This window comes from Neopsephotus bourkii, unplaced genomic scaffold (assembly GCF_033783945.1).
Source record: "Neopsephotus bourkii isolate Nb327-2 ecotype Australia unplaced genomic scaffold, CSIRO-AGI_Nbou_v1 NB_272, whole genome shotgun sequence".
NCBI lineage: Eukaryota > Metazoa > Chordata > Aves > Psittaciformes > Psittacidae > Neopsephotus > Neopsephotus bourkii.
The window spans coordinates 11109893-11135737 of record NW_026900781.1 but is presented as its reverse complement, the minus strand read 5'-3'; the positions used below and the strand labels follow the sequence as shown (position 1 = coordinate 11135737).

The 25845-nt window shown below is 38.3% G+C and overlaps 1 protein-coding gene across 4 annotated transcripts; it reads left to right on the top strand.

The window, feature by feature from the left end:
- The first annotated feature begins 227 nt into the window (after positions 1–227).
- Positions 228–25411, top strand: PRPF4B (pre-mRNA processing factor 4B). Of its 4 annotated transcripts, XM_061346585.1 has the most exons (19): positions 228–394; positions 4222–5415; positions 8467–8640; positions 8938–9093; positions 9840–9921; positions 10957–11167; positions 13577–13650; positions 15133–15223; positions 15578–15725; positions 17272–17409; positions 17935–18088; positions 19054–19168; positions 19677–19828; positions 20296–20382; positions 21367–22136; positions 22646–22691; positions 23215–23300; positions 24130–24175; positions 25228–25411. In XM_061346585.1, exons 1-15 carry the CDS (start codon positions 357–359, stop codon positions 21568–21570), a joined length of 3018 nt encoding a protein of 1005 aa, XP_061202569.1. In that variant the 5' UTR covers positions 228–356; the 3' UTR covers positions 21571–22136; positions 22646–22691; positions 23215–23300; positions 24130–24175; positions 25228–25411. The 4 variants fall into 4 exon arrangements, with proteins under 4 accessions (XP_061202569.1, XP_061202571.1, XP_061202570.1 ...); XM_061346587.1 differs by having other exon boundaries at positions 21367–21644; positions 22002–23300; XM_061346586.1 differs by having other exon boundaries at positions 21367–22691.
- The last annotated feature ends 434 nt before the right edge of the window (positions 25412–25845 follow it).

Sequence of the window (25845 nt, the reverse complement as noted above, 5' to 3'; positions counted from 1 at the left end):
GGGCTGCGGCCCCTTCCATCGCCAGACCCTCTCCGAACCTGAGCAGCACCCCTCTCCCAGCGAAGCTCCCTGAGGAAACGCCATCACAAACGCGGGTGTCGCAGCCAAACACCGGCCACAACTATCTCGCCTCCTCACCTCCGCCATCACCTCCAGGCTGCTCCCGCCGCGCGCAGAGCACCGCCCTGGGGGCGGAGCTTCCGGCCCGCTCGCTACGCAGAGCGCTCAGTTCACTTCCGGCGGCCGGCTGTACCACCACTTCAGTCCGCACGCCCCCACCCACCGCGGCGCCTCTGTGCGCTTGCGCCACGGCCCCGCGTCTTCCCAGCGGCAGCGAAGGAGTTTGGAAGTTCAAAATGGCCGCCGCGGCGGAGCCCGAGCAGCGACCGCCCGAGTAAGAGATCGGTTGGGAGTCTCCTTGCAATGGCGCGTTAGGGAGGCGGAGGGAGAAGTGCAGGCGAGGGGAGTGTGGGGAGGAGGACGAGGAGCGGCCCAGGTGGAGGTGGTGAAGGCAGGAGGAGGGAGATGGGGGCAGTGACTGCTCTGGGGAAGAGGGGCTGCTCTGGGGGCCGCTCTCCCCGCGGCGGGCGGCCCGGCAGGCCCGGGACGCAGGAGCCGCCTTCCGCCGGCTGGGGCCTGGGGTGTGTTGGAGGGAGGACCGGGAAGCGCTCCAGAGGCCGCGCGCCGGGCGCGCACAAGCTGGCCCGCTGGGGGCATGGGGGAGGGGAAGCGGAGCCAGGACCTGCTGGCGCGTGTCCTCCGCCCCGCGTGCGCCTTCCCGCCTCAGCGAGGGGTGGGGGGGAGAGGTGAGGGGCTGCGGCGGTACTCGCTTCGGTCCCCGCTCCTCCCGCCCCTCCCGCCCCTCCTCTCCCTGGGAAAGCGGGGCGGGCGAGCCCTCCCTCCGCGTGGATGCGAGGCCGCGGGCCGGCGGGTGCCCGGCGGCGCGCAGGGTTCGGGCATCCCAGAGGCGAAGCTGGGCTGCCGCTCCCCGGAGTTCCCCTTCGCCCCACCGCTCGTTATGTGAACGAGGCCTCCCGCTGAAGGAGCGGGACGGGAATTCGGGACAGCGGGTGCTGCGGCCGGGGTTGCCCTTCCGCCCGCCGCTGAGCCGCTGCCCGCCCCTCGGTGAGCCCACCTCCCCCGGGTCCCGGGCGCTCTCGCGTTATGAACAGTGCCTGTGGTGGTGGAAGCAAAAACCGATTTGTTGCCGCCGGCCCCTCCTTCCAGCCCTCGAAATGACTGGCAACTCCCGGCTGCCGTTGGGAAGCGAAAATCGAGTAGCCGCCTCCCCTTCGTACCGGGGCTCCGGGGCTGCGTTTGCCTGGCAGCCCGGAGATTTAGGTTTGTCGGCATTCACAAGCTCACTAACACTTTCTCCTCTGAAACTTTTGCCCGGAGTTGACAACCTAGTGCTTTATTGCTTCTCTTCGCTATACAAATATTTCAGCCATATAACCTGCTGTGTTTTTTTCTGCTTTGAAAAGTTGCTATTTGAGGTTTCTTTTTTATTTCTTAATCGTGGGTGTGAAAAACAGGTGAGGAAAAGCAGTACAAGTGCATGCGAACCATATAAAACACGTGAGCACGCGACGAACAAAGTTTAGTGTTACATAGGGAAATGTAACTGAGAGTAAGAAAGTACTAACTGATGATGTCTGGATGTAGGAAAAGATGGGTGAAATCTCTTTGACAATCTTCCTGAACTTCCTATCATTCTATTTAAATTAAAAAATAAAGTGGGACAGTTTATGCCGTAATTCCTCTGTTTAAAGCCCTTAGCACCTAAACATGTTAATGACCTCATCACCCTCTGAAATCTTTAAAAGGATTCTCCTTCATGTCATTATGCCTGTGAAGCACTGAAATGAAACAAAAATTTATCCATGTTCTGATGGAATTACTCAAATCCATTCATGCATGTGACGATGGGCTATTTCATGTGTGTTAATGAAGTTAATAGCAATTTTATAGTTGAGGTACAAATGCAAAAAAAAGATGGCAGCTGTCTGTAGTGGCTGTGGTGGTGCACCTCGTCTGGCGTCTCCACTGCCAACTTGCTTTTACAGAATACAAGGCAGGATTATTACATAGCATTAAAATACATACAACAATAAACTTCCTTCAGTAATGCTTTCTGCTGTTAAAATAAGGAAGACTTAACAGGAGTGGCTTGAACAGATGTGATTTTTGTTGTTCTGTAATGTTTTCATAATGTTGAAGTACCATCAGTTTGATACTCTGGGACTTACACAGCATCCTTTATCTAACAAAAAAAAAAAATCTTGAAAGATGTATAGTTTCCTTAAAGTTTCCTTGTGTTGTTTTTCTGCCCTTTAGAAAACTTATGTCACTGACATACTTGCTCTGGATTGCAAATCCAGGTTGAAAAAGTTGTGCATTTAATACTTGTTCTTTATTTTTCCTATATTTTGTACAAAATGTAACATAGAGCAAACTTACTTTAAGGCAATTTTTCTTCTTTCTGGTATTCTGTTGTCATAATGGTGTGGAGTGTCAGAAGGAAGCAATTAAGAAAAACACCGTTTTTCCTAAATGTTATGAGTAAGTAGAAGTAGCGTTAAAGATATAAAAAAGTATACAGCATTCTGACTTAAGTCTGTAAATATTGCATATTTATAGCTCAAGCTGCCTGTTCCCTTTGGAAGTTGCTCGTTTTGGAGCATTAAAGTGTTAATGGTTTTAGCAAATAATTTTAGTGTATGCTGCAGAAGTCTGGATTATTTACTAGTACTGGAATTTGCATTAACTCTAGCAGGAGAGAATCTGCAATAGTGCACTGTTTGACTATCCTAGCCTTAGTTAGGAAGACATTAATTGCATTTATAAGTGCCATTCTTTAGGCCTGGCTTAGAATACCTGTGATACATGAATTCGATCATTGATTGTATTCTTCATAAACATTTGTTGTATGAAACTAGTAAAGTTTGGAAGATATTTCTACATTTCTTTGTACATCCCTGCACCTCTCCTGACCATCATGTTAGGGATTTCTTTTCAAGGAATAAGGCTTTGGATACTGAAAGGGCTATATTTAAGTTATTAAAGTGTTAGTTAGTAAACTTAAAATCTGTAGTTTAAATGGAGTGAGTTTGTAGAAAAGTGAACTCAGGCACCTATAATATTTGGTCACAGATTTCAAAAGGCAAAAGTCTTGTCTTACCACAAATAGTAACTTAATTGATATTCTGAAGGAGATCAGTAGCTATTTGCTAAACAGTGTAAAAAAAATGACTGGTAAGCCAGTTTCAGCATCTAAGGATAGTAGACGTGAATGCATAAGATCAAGACTCAATTTGATAATTTTTTAAAGTTTTTAAGTACACCCACTACTTAATTCGCTTGTTGCTGTGACTAGCAAACTGATTTGTTTATTTTAGAAAAACCACTTATGTTATTGTTACTTTAATAACCTGCTATAAACCTGTTTTCAGCCTTTTTGGCCAATGCCATTTTACAGGTCTAAAGCTTATAGATTTTTTTTTGGTTTTGGGCGGGGAGGGGAAGCTGATAGTCTTCACTGTACTATCGGAAGGCTTTTTCTGAATTTAGACTTCTTTAATTTATCCTGTTTCTCATATTGCATAAATAATACAAGTGCACAGTAAGAACAGTTCTTGAGTTTGGGTTGTTTTGTTATTTTTTTTAGTATATATGTACACTTAGAGAAAGAAATTGCAGTTAAGAGAACTGGTCAACTATGAGGTTTTGCAAGAACGTTTCATTAGGTGGTCAGCATCATCCCTTGAAATAAGTGTTGATCTTTTGAGCACAACTTGTGTTCTGCCATTTGAAAACACTTTTAAAAGGTGTAGCTTGGGTTAGGCATCAGAGTGGAGCAGCAAAGAGATGATAAACTGACATGCCTAAATATACAGCACTGTTCTATACTGTTAACAGGTATCATAGTATTGAACCTAAAAGCATAAGCATTGATTTCACACACACATACATGGTTTGTTAGTGTGTTTGCTGTACCTACCTTCTGTAGTGTTTCTTTTTTGCAGTCATAGCTGTCTGTTCATGAAGAAGTGTATCTGCTGTTACAGTTTAGTTACATTAATTGTACACTTTCAGTTCTCCCAAAGGTAGGTAATTAAATGCCACTTAGTTTCTATCATAAAAAAGACTGTAAGCTTAAACACAGGATTAAGGACTGCAGTGAGTTGATAGTACTGATCTGTGGTTTTTTATTTTTTGCAGGGTTGAGGATGCTGATGCATCCGAGAAAAGTGTAAATGAAGAAAATGGGGAAGTATCAGAGGCAGACCAACCACAGAACAAGCACAGCCGACACAAAAAAAAGAAACACAAACACCGAAGTAAACACAAGAAACACAAACATTCTTCAGAAGAAGATAAAGACAAAAAACATAAACACAGGCACAAACACAAGAAACATAAATGGAAAGAGGTTGCTGATGCCTCTGACAAAGAAGATGGACCAGCTAAAAGAACTAAAATTGATTTTTTGGCTCCTCTGGAAGACTTGGAGAAACAAAGAGCATTATTGAAAGCTGAACTTGAAAATGAGTTAATGGAAGGAAAAGTCCAGTCTGGAATGGGATTAATATTACAAGGTTATGAGTCAGGATCTGAAGAAGAGGGGGAGATAAATGAAAAAGCACGGAATGGGGCAAGACCTGCAGCTAAGTCAAACACTAAGGGGAAATTAGAACCTGTGGACAATAAAACTAGTTCCAAGAAAGGAAGTAAGAGTGAATCAAAAGAAAGGACTAGGCACAGATCTGACAAAAAGAAAGGCAAGGCAGGAGTTGATGGAATCAAAGACAAGACAACTAGAAGCAAGTCAAAAGAAAGGAGGAAATCCAAAAGCCCTTATAAGAGAAGTAAGTCTCAAGATCAGACAAGGAAGTCTAGGTCTCCAACACTTAAAAGGCGATCCCAGGAGAAAAACAGAAAGTCTAAATCCCCACCAGAGGATAGAAATAAGGCTGATGATAAAAGTAAATCAAGAGATCGCAGGAAGTCCCCAGTTGTAAATGAAAACAAAAGCAGAGATCGTGGCAGAAAATCTAAGTCTCCTGCAGATCTAAGAAGCAAATCCAAAGATAGAAGATCACGGTCCAAAGATAGAAAACCTAGGAGATCAGAGACCGACAAAGAAAAAAAGCCAATTAAATCTCCTTCTAAAGATGCTTCTTCAGGGAAAGAAAACAGGTCCCCAAGACGACCTGGCCGTAGCCCAAAAGGAAGAAGCTTATCTCCCAAGCAGCGTGAAAAGTCAAGAAGAAGCAGATCCCCTCTCTTTAATGATCGCAGATCTAAACAGAGTAAATCCCCCTCCCGAACCCGGTCTCCAGTTAGAAGAGTGAGAAGTAGATCTGCAGAAAGGAAAAGAAGAGAATCAGAAAGGAGGCGTCTGTCTTCTCCCAGGTAACTTGAAGGTGGCATGACCAGTCTCAAAAACACTTTACAGGATGAAAGATCTACTAGTTCAGTGTTTATCTCTTTCATTCTGAAAATAGCTGTGAAAAAAGGTAATCGGATTGTGCGTTATATTATGAGCTGACTTCGTATGTGTTCAGTTTTTAAAAAATACTTCCCCCAGCTGTCAGACATGCAAATTCACCTTTGGTTGATAAAGTGCTGAGTTATTTGCACTCACACCATTAGTGGGAGCAAGTTCTGTAGCTCAGGTTCCCCTTTTTGTTGCTCGGTTAGATTCAGAGTGTAGCTTGTCTTCTATTTGTTAGTTAATAGTTCTGTTGCTTTCAGGAATTTTTTGGGGGTGAGAGTCCCTTCTGTTACATGTCAGTGTTGGGCAGAAGTGGGTAATTAGCCCCTTTTTCCCCTTAAAAAAAAAAAAAGTAAACCCAAACACCCTAGTGATAGAGTCAGCTTCTGTGAGTGTAATTAAATCTTTTACTTCAAGATGCCCTTCCCACAGGTTTTTTGGGGGGTTTTGTTTGTGTTTTTTTTTCCTTAAAAGTATTTCGTATTTTTCATTTGCTGGAGGTACAGTAGTGCTGCTTTATTATTGCTCTGTTGTATATCATTGCCGTATTTTGCATACACTTGAAGGAGAAAGACTTTTCAAGTATTTCTTTTTTGTCTTAGCATGTTTTTAAAAGAAAATTTAGCCTATGAAAGCAGTTACCTTGAAATTTAACATAAACCGTGAGGCAATAATTACTATCATCTTCTCTGAAGATGAGAAGGCCTGAATGGTAAGTTCCCAAGCAGAGAATAATATAAGTGTATGCACTTTTGGAAGTAATTCATTAAATGTAACAAGCTCAACAAGCAAGAGTTCAGCATTCTTTTTAAATAATGAGTAATTTAAAACTTGTTATTATGGGCTTTAGCTTCACCCACTCCAAGAATTAAGAACAAGAAATTATGAATTTAAAACCATGTATTGGAACCACAAAAATCTAGCTCAGTAAATAAGCACCTAATAAATGTGAAAGCCTTTCTGTCTGCATCATTGAGGGTTGCTGTGGTTTTCAGTATGGGATATCTTCTGATGGGCATTTTATCAGCTTATTTGTCTGTACTGCTGCTTGGCAGTACTGCAGGTGCTTTGTAGGATGGCCCCACTGGTGCTAACCAGGTTAAGCAAGTACCGTAAGCTGGCAGTTTCTCTGACTGCTTTCTGGTGAGTCCGGAATGTATTGGCACATAACCACTGGGTTTCTTTGACAAAATATTTGACTCTTCTTCTGTAGCATTTTGCATCTTTCATTTTTCATGACAGCTTATGTTGCAGACAGTTTGGATTAGTTGTCTAGACACAATTTCAAGGGATGCATGTGCCTAGAATTTTGCTAGCAAATTCATATTTCTGTAACACCATGGTGAACAGCATGTGAGTGGAGGAATACTAAGAAATATTTGTTGCTGGAAGTGTTTGCAAATCAACGGGAATAATCTTCCTTTGTGGGACATTTCTGAACCAGCTCCAGCTAGGTTGGAGTTTTAACTACCTGTAATTATTCAGGCTGCCAGAGAATTGCAGGAGCTTTAATGAACAGTTTTAACCAAAAATTCCCAGTAATTTTATTTTTCATGTTTGTTTTGTGTAGTGTTCTAATCATGTAAGAGCTTCTTAGGCCTTTGAGTGAAGTTACTCGTCATATGATGTTACTTTGAATTCTTAATCTGCTTCTACTTTTTATCTCATACCTTTAGTCCCTGAATTGATTCGTGTTTTTCACAGCTATTTTGGTTGGGTTTTGGCAGTACCACCACTTTGTTAGCCAGGAAACCTGGAACTGTCAGTACATCCTATGACTTTTTTTCAAATACCGTTCACAAGCACATAACGTAAATTAAATTGGTTACATCAGATACCTGCTCCAGCACTTGAGTCTGCAGAAATTGCTTGTAGAAACTGCCATTACTTCTTCATGTGCATAAATTTGCCTTCTGTCCCACTGTTTGGTATTTTGCATCAGTGTGTATGCTTGGTCATTATAAGTAGCTAAGGTAATGGAAGCTGATACAGCAGTCACAAATCAAACAAAAACAAAGTTACAGAATCTCTCAGACCCAACAGATTTTTGTTCATTAATGAAATAACATGTCCCAGTCTAATTGAAAAAAAACCAACAAAAAAGCAAACAAAAAAACGCAACAAGGGGGATAAAAAGAACTAGAATAGCAGCATTTTCTGTGAACAATGATGTGCAAACATTTTCCATCGCTACTCTCCAGAAATATTTTCTGTTGTAGCCACATTAGAATGGTGGTTAAATATTTTTAGCTTCTGTCCTTTCCAATTTTTGCTCGAAGTCTTGCTGTTACGGAATACAATGAAGCCTTTTAATGTAGTTCTCCCATCAGGGTTTTGGATTTTTTTTCCTTGAATGATTGTGAATCTGTATAGACAAGAATGAACAAATCTTGAACAGTAAATAGTGTCAAACCTGAATTATTTTTTGCCAAGGGTTGGTTTACATTGAGAGTTTTAGTATTCAGCTGTTGTGTGAAATGTTGAAGCTGTCCAGTTCTAGTGCACAGATTGAAGGAGACATCAGAGTCATTGCTGTGAAGTAGCTTTGTCCTGCATTTCGATAGTGTGTTTTGAAGTTGCTGGGAAAATTCTCAAGGATTAGTTCTGGGGCTTTGTTTATTGTTTAAATACTGCTTCTGATAAAGATGAAAATAGGTCACTATTTATGGAAGACCTAAACACAAGCTTTGTTTTAAAACCCCTCTTAGCTTTGTGGTAGCGATTAGCAAGCTCTGTTTCCAAAGTTGTCCTAAACAAGACCTAGGTATGGGCACATGTTTCCCAGGCTGGGGAGAGACACCTAGGAAGGGCAGCCATCTCTGCAGCGTATGCATTCATCCCTCCCTCAGAAGCCCATCTGGTGGTCCCTCACCTGCAGCAGGATTTTAAAGTGAGCTTTTAGAGGGAACTGTGATTTTTGTTTTCAGCTTGCTCCTGTTTTGACTCCCATTCTCTTCCTCTGTTTTAAGAACACGGACCAGAGATGATATTTTGTCTAGACGAGAAAGATCAAAAGATGTTAGCCCACCCAGTAGATGGTCCCCATCCAGAAGAAGATCTCGGTCTCCCATTAGAAGAAGGTCTCGTTCACCCCTTCGACGTAGCCGATCTCCAAGAAGACGGAGTAGGTCTCCTCGCAGGAGGTAAAGGCACACTGCATTTTTTTTAATGTCATTTGTAAAATACAGTACTAATACTAAAATACTGAATGAATAAATATTGCTGTGTTTTTTATTAAAAGACAGTTCTTTTTTTATCCATGTTTATGTATGCTAGCATAGTTGAATTCAGATTGTCCTCCATCAGTTAATTAGCTTTATTATTTGGAGTCCTTATGTACCTTTATGTTTTATGAATAGATTTTCTTCCTTTTCTTGGGAAAAAAAAAAAAGACAAAACCAAAACTAAGCAAACCCCAAACTCCTCTCACTGTTAACCAGGGACAGAGGCCGAAGAAGTAGATCTCGCCTTCGAAGGAGGTCCAGGTCACGTGGTGGCCATAGGCGTAGGAGCAGAAGCAAAGCGAAAGAAGACAAATTCAAAGGTAGTCTTTCTGAGGGTATGAAAGCTGAACAGGAGTCTTCATCAGATGAAAAGTAAGGATGAATTTCTAACTTTCACTGGTTATCTAAAAATAGAGATCCATTGATAAGGAGAACGAACTGACATTTTGTCTTCATAATGTAGTTTTTGAGTTGTCATGTAAAACCATAATGTTTTACAGTGTTTGTTTGTGGTCTTGTCAGATTGCTGTTGGGATGATCTGAAAAACTTTGGAGTATGCAAGAAATATCAAGACCTGTTGGCTAGTGGGCAGACCTGAGGGGATGATACCTTGTCAGGTTTCTAAATTCACCTTGATCAGTATCTTGTGAAAGTACTTGGTCTGTTTTCTCAAGCTCATTGCTTGAGGAAAAAGTGTAATAGCTGAAAGGATGAACTGCTATCTGCAATTTATTTTTGTATTTAATGAATATCTACTTAATCCAATTGCACAGGAGTGCATTCTTAACCAGATTATTAAGGAAGAATGATGCTGGAATGAAAATGAGAAAGGTTTGTTTTGGGTTTTTTTTTGTTGTTGTTTTTCTCTTTAAAAGCAGTCACTGGTAATTGTTTGCAGTTAAAAATGAAACACACCAAGTCCTAATGAGATACCAAAAGATAAATTTTCTCTGCAAGGAGATATAAATATACACACTGGGATTTAATGCACCTTTGCTTTCTGAGTCAGTTGAACAGCTATTGTTAAATACGTTGTGTGCTTTCTATGCATTTGGTAAAACTCCATAGATAATACTATGTTTATGATGATATATAAAAACTGATTATGTATTTGTAGTCTTGAAGACTTCGATTTGGAAGAAGAGGATGAAGAGGCAGAGATAAGACAAAGAAGATTACAGCGGCAAGCAATTGTTCAGGTACATGGTTTATATTATCATGTGGGTTACAGAAACTAATCTTATGTTTTTAGCATAAAACGTTGTGTTAAAAGAAGGCCCTTAGCCTATTACTACATTATGGTAGTACTTTTATTTTTTTCAATGAATTCATTGTGAATATTAGTCTCTGGTAAACCTGACACTTCTATTGCAACAGCATTGCTTTTAAGACTGAAACAACTTCTGTAAATCGTTGTTGTGCCACAGTTTAAACGTTATCTGACAGTCTAAGCAGAACTGTATTTGATTTAGCTTTTATGCAGAGCCCGTTGTAAAATCCTTCAGAATTGTGACTGAGCAAAGCCATAAAATATTTTTAAAGGCTTTTTATACCTGTTGTTGGTTCATGCAGGAACCAAATTTCCAGAGTTTTATTCCCTAAATGGAAAACCTCTGCTTGTATTACTGAATGGTTTCACCTTGATAGCTGAGTGGTAGCAACGTTTGTTCATTCTGATTTTTAACTTCTGGGGATTTTGAACTTACATATTTGTATAATGCCATACTATGTAAGTTAAAGAAATAATTTCTAATGTGCCATCTTCAACATTTTCTAATGCTTCTGAAATCTTTCAACAAAAACGAATGAATAAACAGGATTTCCAATTCAAATAAAAAACTTGAATCTAAAAACTACTTTTCTGTACCATAATACTAATAGAAATAGGTAAGTTTCTAGGATGTAAAATACAAAATCATTACTTTTTCCTTAAGGACTTTGTTTTAATACTTATGTGCCGGAATGCTTTAGTAATGAGTCTCTGGCTACTAACATTTTGTTGCACACAACTAAATAGTTAATCTCCAATAAAAATTGCTGCAGGCACACATGATTTTGGGCTCTGCTGCATTGTGCAGAATGAGTTTTCAAAAGCTATATTGCATTCTGCAAATAATCTGTTGCCTTTAGGTGATTATGAAAGTTTTAGCACAAGCCCTTGGAAGGTTGAGTTTAAACATGTTTAAGTCATGGTAAGGTGTGATGGTGAGATTAATAATTAAATTTCTTTATAGAAATACAAAGGCCAGACAGAAGACAGTAATATATCTGTACCATCTGAACCAAGCAGTCCACAGAGCAGTACACGTAGTCGCTCAAATTCACCTGATGACATCCTAGAAAGAGTAGCTGCTGATGTCAAGGAGTATGAACGGGAAAACGTGGACACATTTGAGGCATCAGTAAAGGCCAAGCACAACCTCATGACAGTTGAACAGAACAATGGTAAGAGTCAAAACCTTACTACAGTTTTGAAAGATCAGACATTTTGCTTGGTTTTCTTACATACTTGCAGACTTGGAAGTAGGTTTGACTTTTTTTGGTCAGAATTTGAGAGTGTTTCCACAAATGTTATGGTACTAAACATTAAAGTAAACCTTTCTCATTGAAGATTATATGAATGGATGATATATTTCTAGTAATTCTCAACATAATTCATACCATACATTTGGAAAAGCAAATAACGATTTTTCTCTTCATTGTTAGCTTCCTTTTTAACTTCCACATTTTTCTTTCCACTTTTGCATGTTGTTTTTGTAGAAGCTTAATACAGTCCTAGTTTTTATTTTGGAGTGGGTTGAAAACCATGCCCCTTTGTAGCTGTTGTCTTTTGTCAGAGCCACTGTGTCAGAATATGGGTGGGTCTGTAGTCATTTAGAATGATTAAGACTTTTGAGAGTCATTGCAAGTAGGGCCATTTTGGCAGCATAACTTCTTGCTGAACAAATGGCTGTTTCATCCTCTTCCTCCCTGCGCATAATCTCTTATACAGCAATATTGAAATGGAATAAATTGTGATGTAAAACCTGCCTTGTACCTGCTGCAGCAAAAGGAACGTGGAGCATCTTCCAGCATACCTTGTAATGTTGACAGTCTTCCAAGTAGTCAAAGGTGTGTCTAGTTGGTGTGTGGTTGTACTTGAGCTAGTTCTTTTAATTGCTACAGCACACTGTTTAACAAGGGCTATGAAACCTGCCCAGACCCTCCAGGAAATTGTTGGACAGTTAACTTGTATTTCATATCATGTGCTAGATATATCCTTGGGTCTAAATATGCTATCTTCTAGCAGGCATTTCTCCTTGAAGTAATAAAGCTGCCCTTCTTTGGCACTGGTGCACTCCTCTGTAGCTTGTCCTGCTGTTCCCTTGAGCAATATGTTTTCAGATTGTTCTTCTGCAATGTAGGTGGAAGGAATAGTCTATACACTTTTCCTTTATTTGCCAACCACAAGTTTAGGTTTAGTCTCTTGTGTGTAATAGGCAACATCTTTTTCCTTTTGTCAAGGTGTGTACTCCTTTCTGATTTTGTCTACTAAAGTGTATGAAAATATAACTTAACTACACAGGTATTTTCCAAATATGAAAGAAGAGTTGTGTTTGGTTGCTTTTTTTTTTGTTTTTGTTTTTTTGGGTTTTTTGTGTTTTTTTTTGTTTTTTTTTTTTTAACAGATCATTTACACTCAAATCTGGGAATTTTCATATATTGGTGGGGTTCTGGGTTGTAGGTGGCTATAACAACAGATGGAAGCAGTAGGTCATCCTTTTTTTAAGAGCCATTTTTCATTTGTATACTGACCTCATACAGGGCCAGGATAGTAAGTTGCTGAGGAAGTAGTTACAACTCATTGTAGCCCAGTGAATAACTGGAACTAAAAAGAAAATTTGAGGAAGTTGCTGAAAGGGCTTGTGTCTTGGAACAGAGACATAACTTGTCTCCCCATAGTGGTAGATGACAGGTCTGTACCTTGAAACAGTGGTGTCAACATGGTGGATGAGAGGTTTTGATGCTGTCAGAAGATTCCAGTGTAATTATTCTATATGAAAGTGTTTGCATATATGCATCATGAGACCTGAAGCAACTGAGCTTAACCATTTATTTTTCTGCATCGGTTTATGCCTTAAAGGGAATGTCTGATTTACTATGGTCATGAAGGGATGCTACCATAATGTGTATTACAGAAGAGTTTGAAGTTTCCTTGCCTTCACTAACATTTTCTTAATTTATACTTCTTTGCTTTTGTCTTGTCAACCAAGTAAAATATCTTTGGGACTTTAAAGATGATTAAAAGGTGAGAAAGGGATAATTTTGCCCACATTAAAAGTGTTTCCCCTAAGGATAATAGTTAAGACTGTCTTTGGCTAAAAGCTGCACATGAGGTCCTTTTCACAGGGTTGAAGAAAACATTTTCCAAAGAAACAAATTCTGGGCTTTACAACTTTGGTTTCTAGTTAGCAGAAAAGCCTAAACTTAGATATTGAAAATGCATCTGTAATTTTTTTATGTATATACATGGTCATTTTTAAATTCTTTTTATACATTTATGCGTAGTCATTATCTGTAGGGAATCAAGCAAGTATGTACTTCTTTCTGCTCTGTGAATTATTTGGAAGCTATTATATTTAATTTTTCAAGGAGGTATAAATTTTTGAGTGCTTTGAAGAACTGAAGCGGTCTGAGTTTTGTACTTCTACAATGTAAACCAGTATTTGCTAGAAACAGTAGAGCAACCTGTTTGCCAACATACTGATCTTAGGTTATCTTATATATAGTACATCATGAGTTACACTGGTGATTGGGTTACTAGTTTGCCTTTGTTTTTTTTTTCACATTGAGTAACCTAAATTTCATTTTAAGGTTCAGCTCAGAAGAAACTGCTAGCTCCTGACATGTTCACAGAATCAGATGATATGTTCGCTGCATACTTTGATGTAGGTAATTCTTGGAGTTGAAATACATGATTTACTGTTTTGCTTGTTTTTTATTAGAGAATACTGTCACTTGAGGTTTGTGGGAACTTTGATTTGTAAAAGCATGTGTAACTGACGGGATAGCATGCTCTCAATCTTTTGATCAGCCAAGGCAGACACAGTAGTTCTTGATTAGTATTTCACTGAAAGAAAACCTGCTGAAATTAGTTTTACCAGAGTTAGCAATTGGGGAATTCACTTGCTGTTTGAACAGGACTTATAACAGTGCACGGTAACAAACCTATTACATTAAGCTTTATGTTGATGTTACCATGCTGCACTGTTCTAATTATGAGCTTTTTTCAGAGCTTCATGTATGGTTAACTAAAAAGCGTCTGTGTAAGATATTTTAATTTGCTGATGATGCTGTGGTGGAGTGATGTGGTGGTTTGTTTGGGGAGTGTGAGGTGTTGGTTGGTTGTGGGTTGTTTTTTTTTGTTGGATGGTTTGTTTTGGATAAAGAGATATAATTCCTAGTTTTAGTTTTACACAATTCTTGCAGCTTTTCCCTAAATATATTTAAGTGTTCTGCAAATATTGGTAGCCCAGTGACTAATTTTTGAGACTTTCCTTGCCATTCTCTGTAAATATACCACATTGTTGCTGATGCATAACGCTGAGGTATAAGACAAGACAACTTTCATCTTAATTTGGAAATTCTCTAGTTAATTTTGGTTATGATAGATGTAATCTATTAGTTACAACAGAAGCATTGGTGACAGAAAGCTGCCATAGTCTTACTCTAGTAATAGTGGTAATAATAATAAAATTTAAAAATTCAAAACACCTTTAACCTGGAAAAATAGAAACACTTGAAGGAAAGTGTCTGTTGGCGCATTTTTTAAAACTTGAATGTTACAAGTAGGATTTAATATGGCTTGTGAGCAGTTCCCCCTTTCAAAAAACTGATGTGCAATTGAAGATACACTTTACTACTCGTAGATTTGAGTTTGTGATGGCCAGATCTGTTAAGAGATATCAGCAGCAATTATACTAGTTTTATGATCGCAAGTAAATAGCACCAAATATGTAAAGTGGCATTGAATAAACAGAAGGTCAAAGCTTAAGCAATTGTTTTCCTGACAAATTGCAAAGCTTTTGTACTCTGAGCATACTGTAAGTAAAATCTTATTCAGATGGTCCAAATTGTGCATCTAACATGAGTTGTATAAATTCCTTATGGGTATTAATTGAAACTACCCATTTCTGTTTGATGATAGTTCTGTTTGTTGATCTCATCCTCTTTCCTTGAATCAGTCTTTGAATACAAAATTTACATACCAGTATCTAAAGCATTTTTGTGTTCAGTAGTTTCTCTCTCGTACAAGTTAAGTGTGTTTGTACTTTGGAAAGGAGCAGTGTTTCAGTAGGACTTTTGGGAAGTACACATCATGGACAAAGAGCATGGAAGCAAAGCTGTGTTTGTTTTTTTTCTTTCTTCAGAGTGCTCGTCTAAGGGCTGCTGGGTTTGGAAAAGACTTCAAAGAAAACCCAAATCTCAGGGATAACTGGACTGATGCAGAGGGCTATTACCGTAAGTTGTATTTGTTGATTTGCAAGGACAGGTAGAGCAAGGGTGCTGAATGGAAAAGATCCTCCTGTAACACTGCTGAACTGTTATTCTCATGTCAGTGTACCTCATTAAGTGAGTAATGTGATAGATAAAATGAGCATGCAAGTTCTAACCTCAGTTACTGAAAAACCCCAGGCATACAGAATCACAGTTTGTTCCCCATGATTTCCACAAAGCTAGGTGATAAAAACATTATATGCTGTGAAACTGATATATCCTGTTTCCTTGAATTTTATACAGCGTGGTTTACTTTTCATACAAAGATCCATTATGTGTGTCACTCATAACTTGAAATTGCTTGGTTTTTTCCTTCAGGTGTTAATATAGGTGAAGTTCTAGATAAACGTTACAATGTCTATGGTTACACTGGTCAGGGAGTCTTCAGTAACGTAGTGCGAGCAAGGGACATGGCAAGAGCAAACCAAGAAGTAGCAGTTAAAATCATCAGGAACAACGAACTTATGTAAGTAATGTTTTTGCTTGATAATAAAGCATATGTAACAGTTGCGAGTTTTTCATGGTGATTTGAATCTCCCTTTGTTTCAAGTGAAGTAACAGATTACAGCTGTGATTCCTGCCTTTTCTGCTAATATGAGCCAGATAATGGGAAGCGCCTGAGGGCTATGTATCCACGCTTTACAGCTGTCACAGGAAGAAGGGTACTTGATTTTCATCGGGCACTTCCTCATTTGCAAAACTGCAGGGAAGAGTGGTAGCAAGAAACAGAGTTACAGTTAATTATGAGGCCTGCCCAGCCCTAAAATTTTTGAGATGGGAGTTACAGACTCTAAAATGTAAAAATGGAGAGGGACTTTTTACAGGGTCAAGGGGGAATGGTTTTAAACTGAAAGAGGGTATATTTAGCATAGACATTAGGAAGAAATTCTTTATTATCAGGGTGGTGAGACACTGGCACAGGTTGCCCAGAGAAGTTGTGACTGCCCCATCCCTGGCAGTGTTCAAGGCCAGGTTGGATGGAGCTTTGAGCAGCCTGGTCTAGGGTGAGGTGTTCCTACCCATGGCAGGGGGTTGGAACTGGATTATCTTTAGGGTCCCTTCCAACCCAAACCTTTCCATGATTCTATGAAAACTTTGTTTGGATGGACCAAATTGAGTTGGCAGGTTATGAGTAGGTTCCTAATTGATCATCTGCAACTTCCATGTTTCCATGTATGTAGGATATAGAAAGAGGGTGGGAGTCTCCCTGTTGAAATACAAAAAAAAATTTCGGTCTTTCAGAACGAGTGAACATGAGTGAACAAGTATGATCTATGAAACTGTGTTGTGTGAGGACTTGTCTGTAATACTCATTTTTGGTACCTGCTGCAGTATTTCTACAGTCACATAATATGTCCTCTTGCATTAAAGACAAATGAAAATCTTCTCCATGCATTTTACCTTGGAAGTTCTAAAAGATGTCTTGCTGTGGGTGTAACTGGGTTATTTTGACTTATATGAACAGGTGTCTAGGAAAGTTTTGTGTGTGGTGGGTTTTTTTTCAAGGGGGGTTGATAACTATTTCAGTTTGGTATGTTACCAACGTAAGAAGGCAGTTATCAGTCAGTCTAGATACATACTTTAGCTTAGAAAATTTTAATAGCAGATATGTTTAAATACTTTCTGGGTTGTTTTTTTTTGTGGTGTTTTTTGTTGTTTTGTTTTTTTTTTTTTTTTTTAAGTGAACTTCCTGAGTGCTCTTTGAAACTGAAGTGTCACATTACAGGAGGAAATCTAATTATAGCTCTATATGCAGCCGGGAGGGAGGCGGAAAGGATGAGGTGTTTACAAAGGCACACTGAAGAACAAGAATTAAATAAACTTTCACAGTGTGTGGACACTGACAGCAAACCGCTGTTGTGATGTTTCGTTTTAAGCCGTGATACATTAAGTAATGACAGGACACTTTGTCATTTCTGGATAGTTACAACCATGCAGTGAATGTCTAGATTTTAAAAAAAGGCATTAAGATTTCACTGATTTTGTTTTACAACCATTTCTTCTTTTTACAGGCAAAAAACTGGCTTAAAAGAACTGGAATTTTTGAAGAAGCTCAATGATGCAGATCCTGATGACAAGTTTCATTGTCTACGGTTGTTCAGACATTTCTACCACAAACAGCATCTCTGTCTGGTATTTGAGCCACTCAGGTAAAATGTCAAATGTTGGGTTTCTCTGTAAAAAGTAAAGTACTTTTGAGTGATCACTGCCTTTCTGGTTTGGGCTATTGTTTTGATATTTGTTCTGTTGCCAAGATTCAAGAATGCAGGGAACTTAGTTTTGTCCTGGAATTGTTATCTTTTTATCTGCTGTTGAACTTGCCAAAAAATCACCTCCTCAACTTGTATCTTACTTCGTTACTTATTTCTGAAGAAAACAAGGACAGAGGCTTTACGGTTCATGTCCTGTCAAATTGATCTTGATTCTAAATGTGTTCTGAAATAAGTAAGCTTAGTCTAGTAAGTAATTATACAGTATAGGATAGATCTGGTTGAGCATTTTTGTTTTGTTACTGTAGCTAACAGAGTGGTATGTATGTTGAATGCTGCTTTTCTCTAAAAACAGCTACAGCTAACTGGTTTGTTCAAGTTTATCTTGCAGTTTTAGGAGGCAACTAGTTTTCTTTTTTTAAGCTTTTCTCTGTTCTTTCTCTCTCCCATTCTTTCTTTTGATAGTATGAATTTACGAGAGGTGTTGAAGAAGTACGGGAAAGATGTTGGGCTCCATATTAAAGCTGTGCGTTCCTACAGCCAGCAGTTGTTCCTGGCTTTAAAACTTCTTAAACGATGCAATATCCTACATGCAGATATTAAGCCAGATAATATTTTGGTAAGTAATGAATAATTGAAACTTATTTTGCACAGTCTGTAGTGTGAAATGAAGTATTTGAAATTAACAATATTCCGTTAGTTTAGGTGAAGTCAAAATCTACTGTAACTGAAAACATTAAGGGTTTACCATTGACATAAAATGCTGTTGTGGTATAAATAGTAAGAAATATAATACAGCATCTAAAGAAAATCTGCGATTTAGTATAATGCTTCTCAGACAAACCTGCATCTACTTGTATCTTGTAGAAAGCAGATCTTCTGAACTAAGACAGTATCCTTTCTTAGGAGAAATCTTGGGACCTTTTCCAATTAATAGTTGAAGAATGTTCTTGCTTTCTGCAAAATGGAAGGAGGTTCATATGGATGGAGATTTTGTTTATGTGAATGAGATAATAGGGAAAAATCCTTACTGCTTTTTTCCTCTTCCGTTTGCATTAAACGTTCTGGTTAGCAGGCCGTGAGAGCTACATCAGAGGAATCAAACATTTTTCCTTTGTTTTTCTTGGTGGTCATTCCTGTGACAATCTCAGATTTTTATTTTACTCAGAGTGTTCTCTTCTAGCCATCACAGCACTAAAACTTACTATATAGGCATGAGGTGTGTGAATATTATGCTGTTTTAGGAGTGGTACCTGGAAACCAGAGCTGGAAGTCTAAACTGATAGAATTTTAGTATCTGGAATGAAATCTGGGTCCACCGAGGATATTTTGATAAGGGCAGAGTCTATGTGAAACTGACCTCCTTATGCTTTGTAGACTCTGAAGACACAATCTGTCACTTTCAGTTTAAGACAGTTTTAACAGTTTCCTTAGAATACAGAGAGGAAGGATTGAAATATGTGAAAAACCTCCAGTTTAAAGACTGAATGCTTATCTCCAACTTAAATGTATTGCCACTTTCACTGTGCTGTCAGCAATTCTGACTGCAAATAGCGCTAATGGATATTTATGTTTAACTTTCAGGTGAATGAGTCTAAAACAATATTAAAGCTTTGTGACTTTGGATCAGCTTCGCATGTTGCAGATAATGACATCACACCGTATCTAGTTAGTAGATTTTATCGAGCTCCAGAAATCAGTAAGTTTCATTTTGGATTGGCTACGTGTATCATAAGCAGTATTTACTATGCAGTAGCAGGATGTACCAGTCCCAGCAGATGAGAATTCGGCTTGAATTTACTCTCTGTTTGGTCTTAGCAAAACATCACTCTGGAAATATGGTGGCAGTAAAAAATTCAGACTTTGAGAGCATGCTTGTGTGACTCTTTGTATGTTGGTGATCAGCTCAGTGAGGACAGGGAAAAGTCATTCTGGTTTACTATAGTTATGTTTTAATTTAGAGGTATTGTTGTGAGTTCTCACTTACTACTAACTTAATTCATGCTGATTAGTTTGGGCATTAGATAAAAACCTCCGTTTCTGAAATAAGGATCCTGTAAAAGGTTTGCATCCTTCTTCTGTAGTAACTTTATTCCTAAGAGGAAGAGCACCAACTTAGTGACAAATCAGATTTTTTTCATCTGTCTGCTTTTGTGATGTAATTTAAGGCTAGCTTTATGGAGTTAACTGAAGTTGCTCTCTTTCAGTTATAGGAAAAATCTATGACTATGGTATAGATATGTGGTCTGTAGGCTGCACATTATATGAACTTTATACAGGAAAAATACTCTTTCCTGGCAAAACCAATAACCATATGTTGAAACTAGCCATGGATCTCAAAGGAAAGATGCCAAATAAGGTAAGAAAAATAAGTATATGTTTTTACTGTTTGAAACTGCTGTAGTGACCAGTAGAATATACTCTCTTTTTTTTTTTTTACTCTCTCAATTCTCTTTCTTATCCTATGTATCTCCTAACAGCAAGTAAATATCAGACATCTCTCTGACAGTATAATTTATATTGATTTGAAATCTTATGAAGTGAAAGTATACAGCTTCTTTTTCATAGACTAAATATAAAGTGAAAACAGAAACCTAAGCAGTGACCTGAAAAGAATACGTAAGTCAATGGAAGATACAGTGTCCTTTCAGATGGTTTTAACTGTATTTTTTTTATTCTATCTAGACATTTCTTACTGTCTTTTTGATATAGTTTTCATTAGTAGTAAAGTATTCATGTTGCAGTAAGTTTTTAGAAATTAATGTTAATTGTGAAATTTGTGACACAGAGAATTAGCCTGAAACTTGCCTCTCCCTTATTTTCTAGATGATTCGAAAAGGTGTGTTCAAAGATCAGCACTTTGATCAAAATCTCAACTTTATGTATATAGAAGTAGATAAAGTGACAGAAAGGGTAAGTCGTTACTATATCTACAGCCTATTTTGCCAAGCTTTCCTACTATTACAGTTTTTCAAAATATATCTTGACATCTTAATTAAAAATATGATTTTTTAAAACCATTTGAATGTCCATTTGCAGCAGTGTGGACAGGTTACATAGTTAGGAACTGGCAACAGAGGATTTTTCCTACAATTTAGGAATGCGTTTAAGAAAAATCTTAGGTTTAACCTTGGTAGGTATACAGGATATCTTCATGTAGTCTGTCCTTAAATTACTAATAAAAGAAATTGTGCCTTCATTTTAGAGAAGCTTGTCCAACTTAGGTATAATATGCTTAAGTTGTTGGAGGTCACTGTTACTTTCTGGTTTATTGTAATGTAGTATATTTGTCAAGAATCACTGAATTTAGTGGTCAGATATGGGAACTTTCCAAGTGGAATTTTCATCATAGAATAGTTTGAGTTGGAAGGGACATTCAAAGGTCATCTAGTCCAAACCCCCCGCAATAAGCAGGGACACCTTCAACTAGAACAGGTTGCTCAGAGCCCCACCTAGCCTGGCCTTGAATGTCTCTAGTCTCTAGGGGTGGTCAACTCCCCCTTCTCTGAGCAACCTGGGCCAGTGTTTTACCACCCTCACTGTAAAAAATTTCTTTTGTCACGTCCAGCCTTAATCTCCCCTCTTTCAGTTTAAAACCATTACCCCTCATCCTATCACAACAGGCCCTGCTAAAGATTACATTCTTCATTAACTGGGACATAAATTTCATATGTGCACCTGCTGTTGCCAAAAGATACAGTCTGGCCTACCCCTGACAGCATTGCTTCTGCTCTTTTCCTTTGTCTGCATGAGGATTTACAAACCTGTATGATGATGAAGGGCATTGGTGATCAGATATGAGATAACCCTGCAGAAAAGCTACTGCTAAACCTCTGTAAAAGGGATAGGAGGTTTTATGCCTTCTCTTCTACAAGGTTGTCATTTTTGCATTTGTAGGAGAAAGTTACTGTTATGAGCACCATTAATCCAACCAAGGACCTTTTAGCAGACTTGATTGGGTGCCAACGACTCCCTGAAGACCAGCGTAAAAAAGTACACCAGCTAAAGGACTTGTTGGACCAGATTCTAATGTTAGACCCAGCCAAACGGATAAGCATCAACCAGGCTCTGCAACACGCCTTCATCCAGGAAAAAATCTAAACCAGATGAAGAAGTTCAAAGGGTTTGAGTAATTAAGATACAAAGACTGAAGAAATTTCACAGCAGTTATTAATGTATATAAACATAAATATTTCCCCTGCAAAGTTGAGGAAGCAATGATACATTTGAATTAACATCAAGGCTGATATTTCTTTTAGAAATGTTAGAGTAATTCTGTTTTGTGTCTTATGTGAAAATTTTCACTGTAGAACTGTTTTAATTGCCAAGACTGCACAGAAGTACAATGCTAATGTATATGGTTGCAGTTCGTATATATTATAAAAAGAAAAAAGCATCTGTTATAAAAAAAAAGAAAGAAAAAAAAAAGAGCAGTAATACTGGGTGGTTGATTTGTTTTTAGCAGACTTGGCTTCATTTTTGTCTTTAAAAAATGGCCAGCATAAATGCTGTTTATATTCACATTTTCCTAGGTGTGTGTGTGCAGGCCACAGCAGCATGCCCTTGGTGTAGTCAGTGCCGAAGGGGGTCTGTTCCTTCTTGAGCCTGCCCGCAGGGATGGTCTCCTCTTTTAAAGCAGGTTGTGTACAACTTTCAGTACACTGAAGGTAAGCTAACCCATCAACATCACTGGTGTTTAAGCTGTTATTTTACTGGAACAACTGACAAATGAGAGACAATAGCATTGTGGCAGAATTCCCTGCATGTTTGATAAATGACCGTGTTTTCTTTTCTGGCATTGTAACCGTGGCATAGTTACAACTTCTGTTCTGTTCATCACATGTAAGACTTGGAGAGTGCGCACCTGATGGATAGAGCGCCTTCAGTGTACTGTTTCTTATTACTTTAATTTTTTTAATCAACTTGCTATAAACTTTGTATACATTTTGTTAAATACAGTTCACTATGACATAGAACAGACACAGGAGAGTTTTCATTTAGTAATTACAATTGTTGGGATCTCATTCAAAAGACCTTATATCTAAAGGTTAGATAGGCAACATAAGGAAATTTTTAACTATTTGTATGTCATTTTGAAAGTGTACTGCTTTATGCTAAAAGTGTTTCATTTGTTCATTGTTTTCATTATTTGTGATCATGTTGTCTTTCAATGCAGGCATAAACCTTCCACTCTTGAACAAAGCAGCTGCTTTTTAAAAGCGGTAATTGCTTCTTTACCTTTTATTTCTTTTGTAAATGAAGCTTTTCTTTAAGAAATGTGACTTTAAAGTGTTGTCTCTTGCATAAAACAGTTGACACTTACTTACTGTAAAGTGAAGATTGTTCTGCTGCATGTAAAGTGGACCATGCAGATTTCTGTATGTTTTCAGTATGCATCATTAGATAATAAAGTCTTTTGTGAACAAGGCATTTGTAGCCATTTTTAAAAGAATCTGTCTTCAGTGATGGTAAATCAGGTAATTCGTAAGATCCACCCCTGCATTTCCTATTAATGATTTAATTAAAGGGATTATTAAATATTATGATCTTTGGGGGAGCTATAGCCTATGTAAATTAGATCTATAATTATCACTGCTTAAAGAAAAACAAAGTAAAAGCCCCTTCAGATAATGTCTGTCTGCTTTCATTGTAATGAAATTATTCCTGTAGGACATGGGATTAAATTCAGGCTTTAACTAATGTTTGTGCTGTTTTTCTCACTTTTCCTTTTGATGGTGCTGAAAGAGAAAAAGGAAAGCGAGTCACAGGCCACTCAACGCCTACTCCATGGGTCTGATTTGCTGAGACACCAACTTCACCTTCCTAACAAGGTTATTTCTGACAGCATGTGTAGATAAACATTTAGCAACAAGTTAGAAGGTCTTGAAACATTTGAGTTGGTTATGCAGGGTGAGGAAAACAGAATCAGACTTTGCAGGTTGTTGTGGTTTAAACCCTGGTCCATACTTCTGTTTTAGTGTTCTCTTTGGCAATGTCAAGTTCATCTTTTAATTTTTATTAATATATTTGGACAAGTTGTGAAAACCCCATCGGTTTCACGTACTTTGAATTAAGAAGGGTTTTTGTATCCGTCTAGGTACATAATGGCAACAGTCATGCGCTCTTAGTGCATTCAAGAGTGGAAAAATGACACAAAGCAGTCATTCTGCTGGTGGGGAATACCCCACCGAGGAGATGTAATGAACTAACTTACGAAAACAACCAGGAGATGGGTGTTCTTTTATGCCTGTTTGGAGCCTTCAGCCTGTCTCTTCTCAGTTTATATTGTCAAATTCTTAATAAAAAAAATATCTCTCCTTAATTCCATGTATTAAGGTATTTGTTCATACAGGAAATGATAAAAAGATTAGCTTTCATGCTTAATGAAACACTAGTTGCTTGCTAGTTAAATGCAAAAAGTAGCTTGCACTTTTACAAGATAGGCAGCACTTCTGAGGGCAGTTTTACAAAGATGTAGTAATATCTTAGTCTCTCTGTTGCTTTGTACTTTATTCTTAAAATAGGGATATAAAACAGTGAAATGAGTTGGTGATACAGAAACAATGCAGTAGAAAAGATGCCCCTTAATGCCTACAGAACTATTTTGAGCTATCCTGGAGAAGCATAAAGTTGCTCGTTCACTTGTTCTTTGTGTTGTAGGTGCAGCTCAAAAGAAGATGATGGCTACCAGAAGACATGAACAAAGGTTTCTGTCCTATAAAAGATACAAAAATACTCTTCATGTAGTTCTGTCTTAATCTTTTGGTTTTCAGCATTCCAATTTAGAATTGATTAACACTGCTGCAATACTGATAATTCCTGAAGCATACTTTCTGGTTTAGAATTTGTTACATAGATGTGTTCATTTCATTTGTGGTTGAAGATACTTTTATTTTTCTTGTGATTAAATGTAGGTAACTGAGCATTACCTTTTAAATGAAGTTCTTTTTAAATGCTAGAATAATGATCAGTACAAAACTTGTGAAATTTTAAGAAAAAATCTGCCATTGTATTTGGTTAAAATACCTGTGTGTTAACTAGCAAATACCTAAACAGACAATGCACCTTTTTTCTTTAACTTCAGCAGGTTCAAAACTTATTTTAATTCTGCTAAACTATTATTGATCCAGAGGAGTAACTGAGGGGTTGTTCAAAACCAATGGGTTTCAATCCTCTGTCCAGTATCAGCTTCAGCTGATAGTTCTTGTTGGCAACAATAAAAAAACCTTTAGTTCTGGCTTCAGAGGCCTCCGGAATTGAGGACTTTTTGCCACTGTTAAATAACCTCTCCAGTTTTAGGCAGTGTCTGTCCCAGTAGCCTGTGGTCTGTGAGGAGAGAATAGCTGCTCATCCCTCTGCAATCAGCTAAATAGTTCCAGTGGTTGCAGCTTGGTGCAAATAGAAGAGCTGTGCAAGAAACAGGCGGTTTGTGTTGAACTGTTTCTCAGCTGATCTAAGAGGGAGGATAATTTAACTTTTCCTCCAGTACATGAAGATGTAATTTGTATCTTCACCTGAGCAAGGCCCTGTATGTATAAAGTTTGGCTAAATCTACTGTGTTAATTTCTGTTTCTTTCTCCTTCATGGGGACAAGGTGCTTCATGTTTAACATGTTTAGTTTGCCAAGCATTCAGAAAACACAGGATATCAGACCTCTGCAGTTAGAACTTGTGTTTGTTGCCTTGCTGCTTAAGAGTTTTTAATAAAAGTAATGATTCCTTTAAAACCTTTTTAATAATACTTTATCTCCATACATAGGGTAAGTGGCATTAAACCTCTGAAGAACCTTTGTGTGTGTATTGACCTGTATGCAGAAGGCAGACCAGTCTGACACTGCTGGAGGTAGAGCAACCTTCTCCAGTATGTGTAATGTTGTGACTTGGGTGGAAGGATGATGGGAAGTGGCAATCGCTTGAAATTAATAAAGTACCAGTATAACTGACCTGCATCCTGTCTTCTGCTGTGTTTATAAAAGTCACACTGCAAAGGTGCTGAATGTATGAACAATTTAAAGTGCATGAAAACCAAGTATAATTCTTTGAAGGGGGTTGTCTGCTTTGGTATCAGAGGTGTTAAAGGATCAGTGATAAAGTCTTCCTGAATTATGTGTAAAATGGGATTGTGTCCTTTCATAAAGTTGCATCTCTCCCTAGCATCACCAAATAATTGATGTGGATTTCACTTTGATTTTCCCCATGCCTTTCTTTATATCCTTTATAGGGAGAGCTTGCTCAGATGAGTTAGGGGATGAAAGAGTTACCTTATATAATAATGAAGGGAAGCCAGAGATACTAACAGATAAATGTTAATAAGAGACAAATTGAGACTAGTCAGATGGGAGAAGCAGGATGCTAAAGTGGGATGTGGTGTGTATTT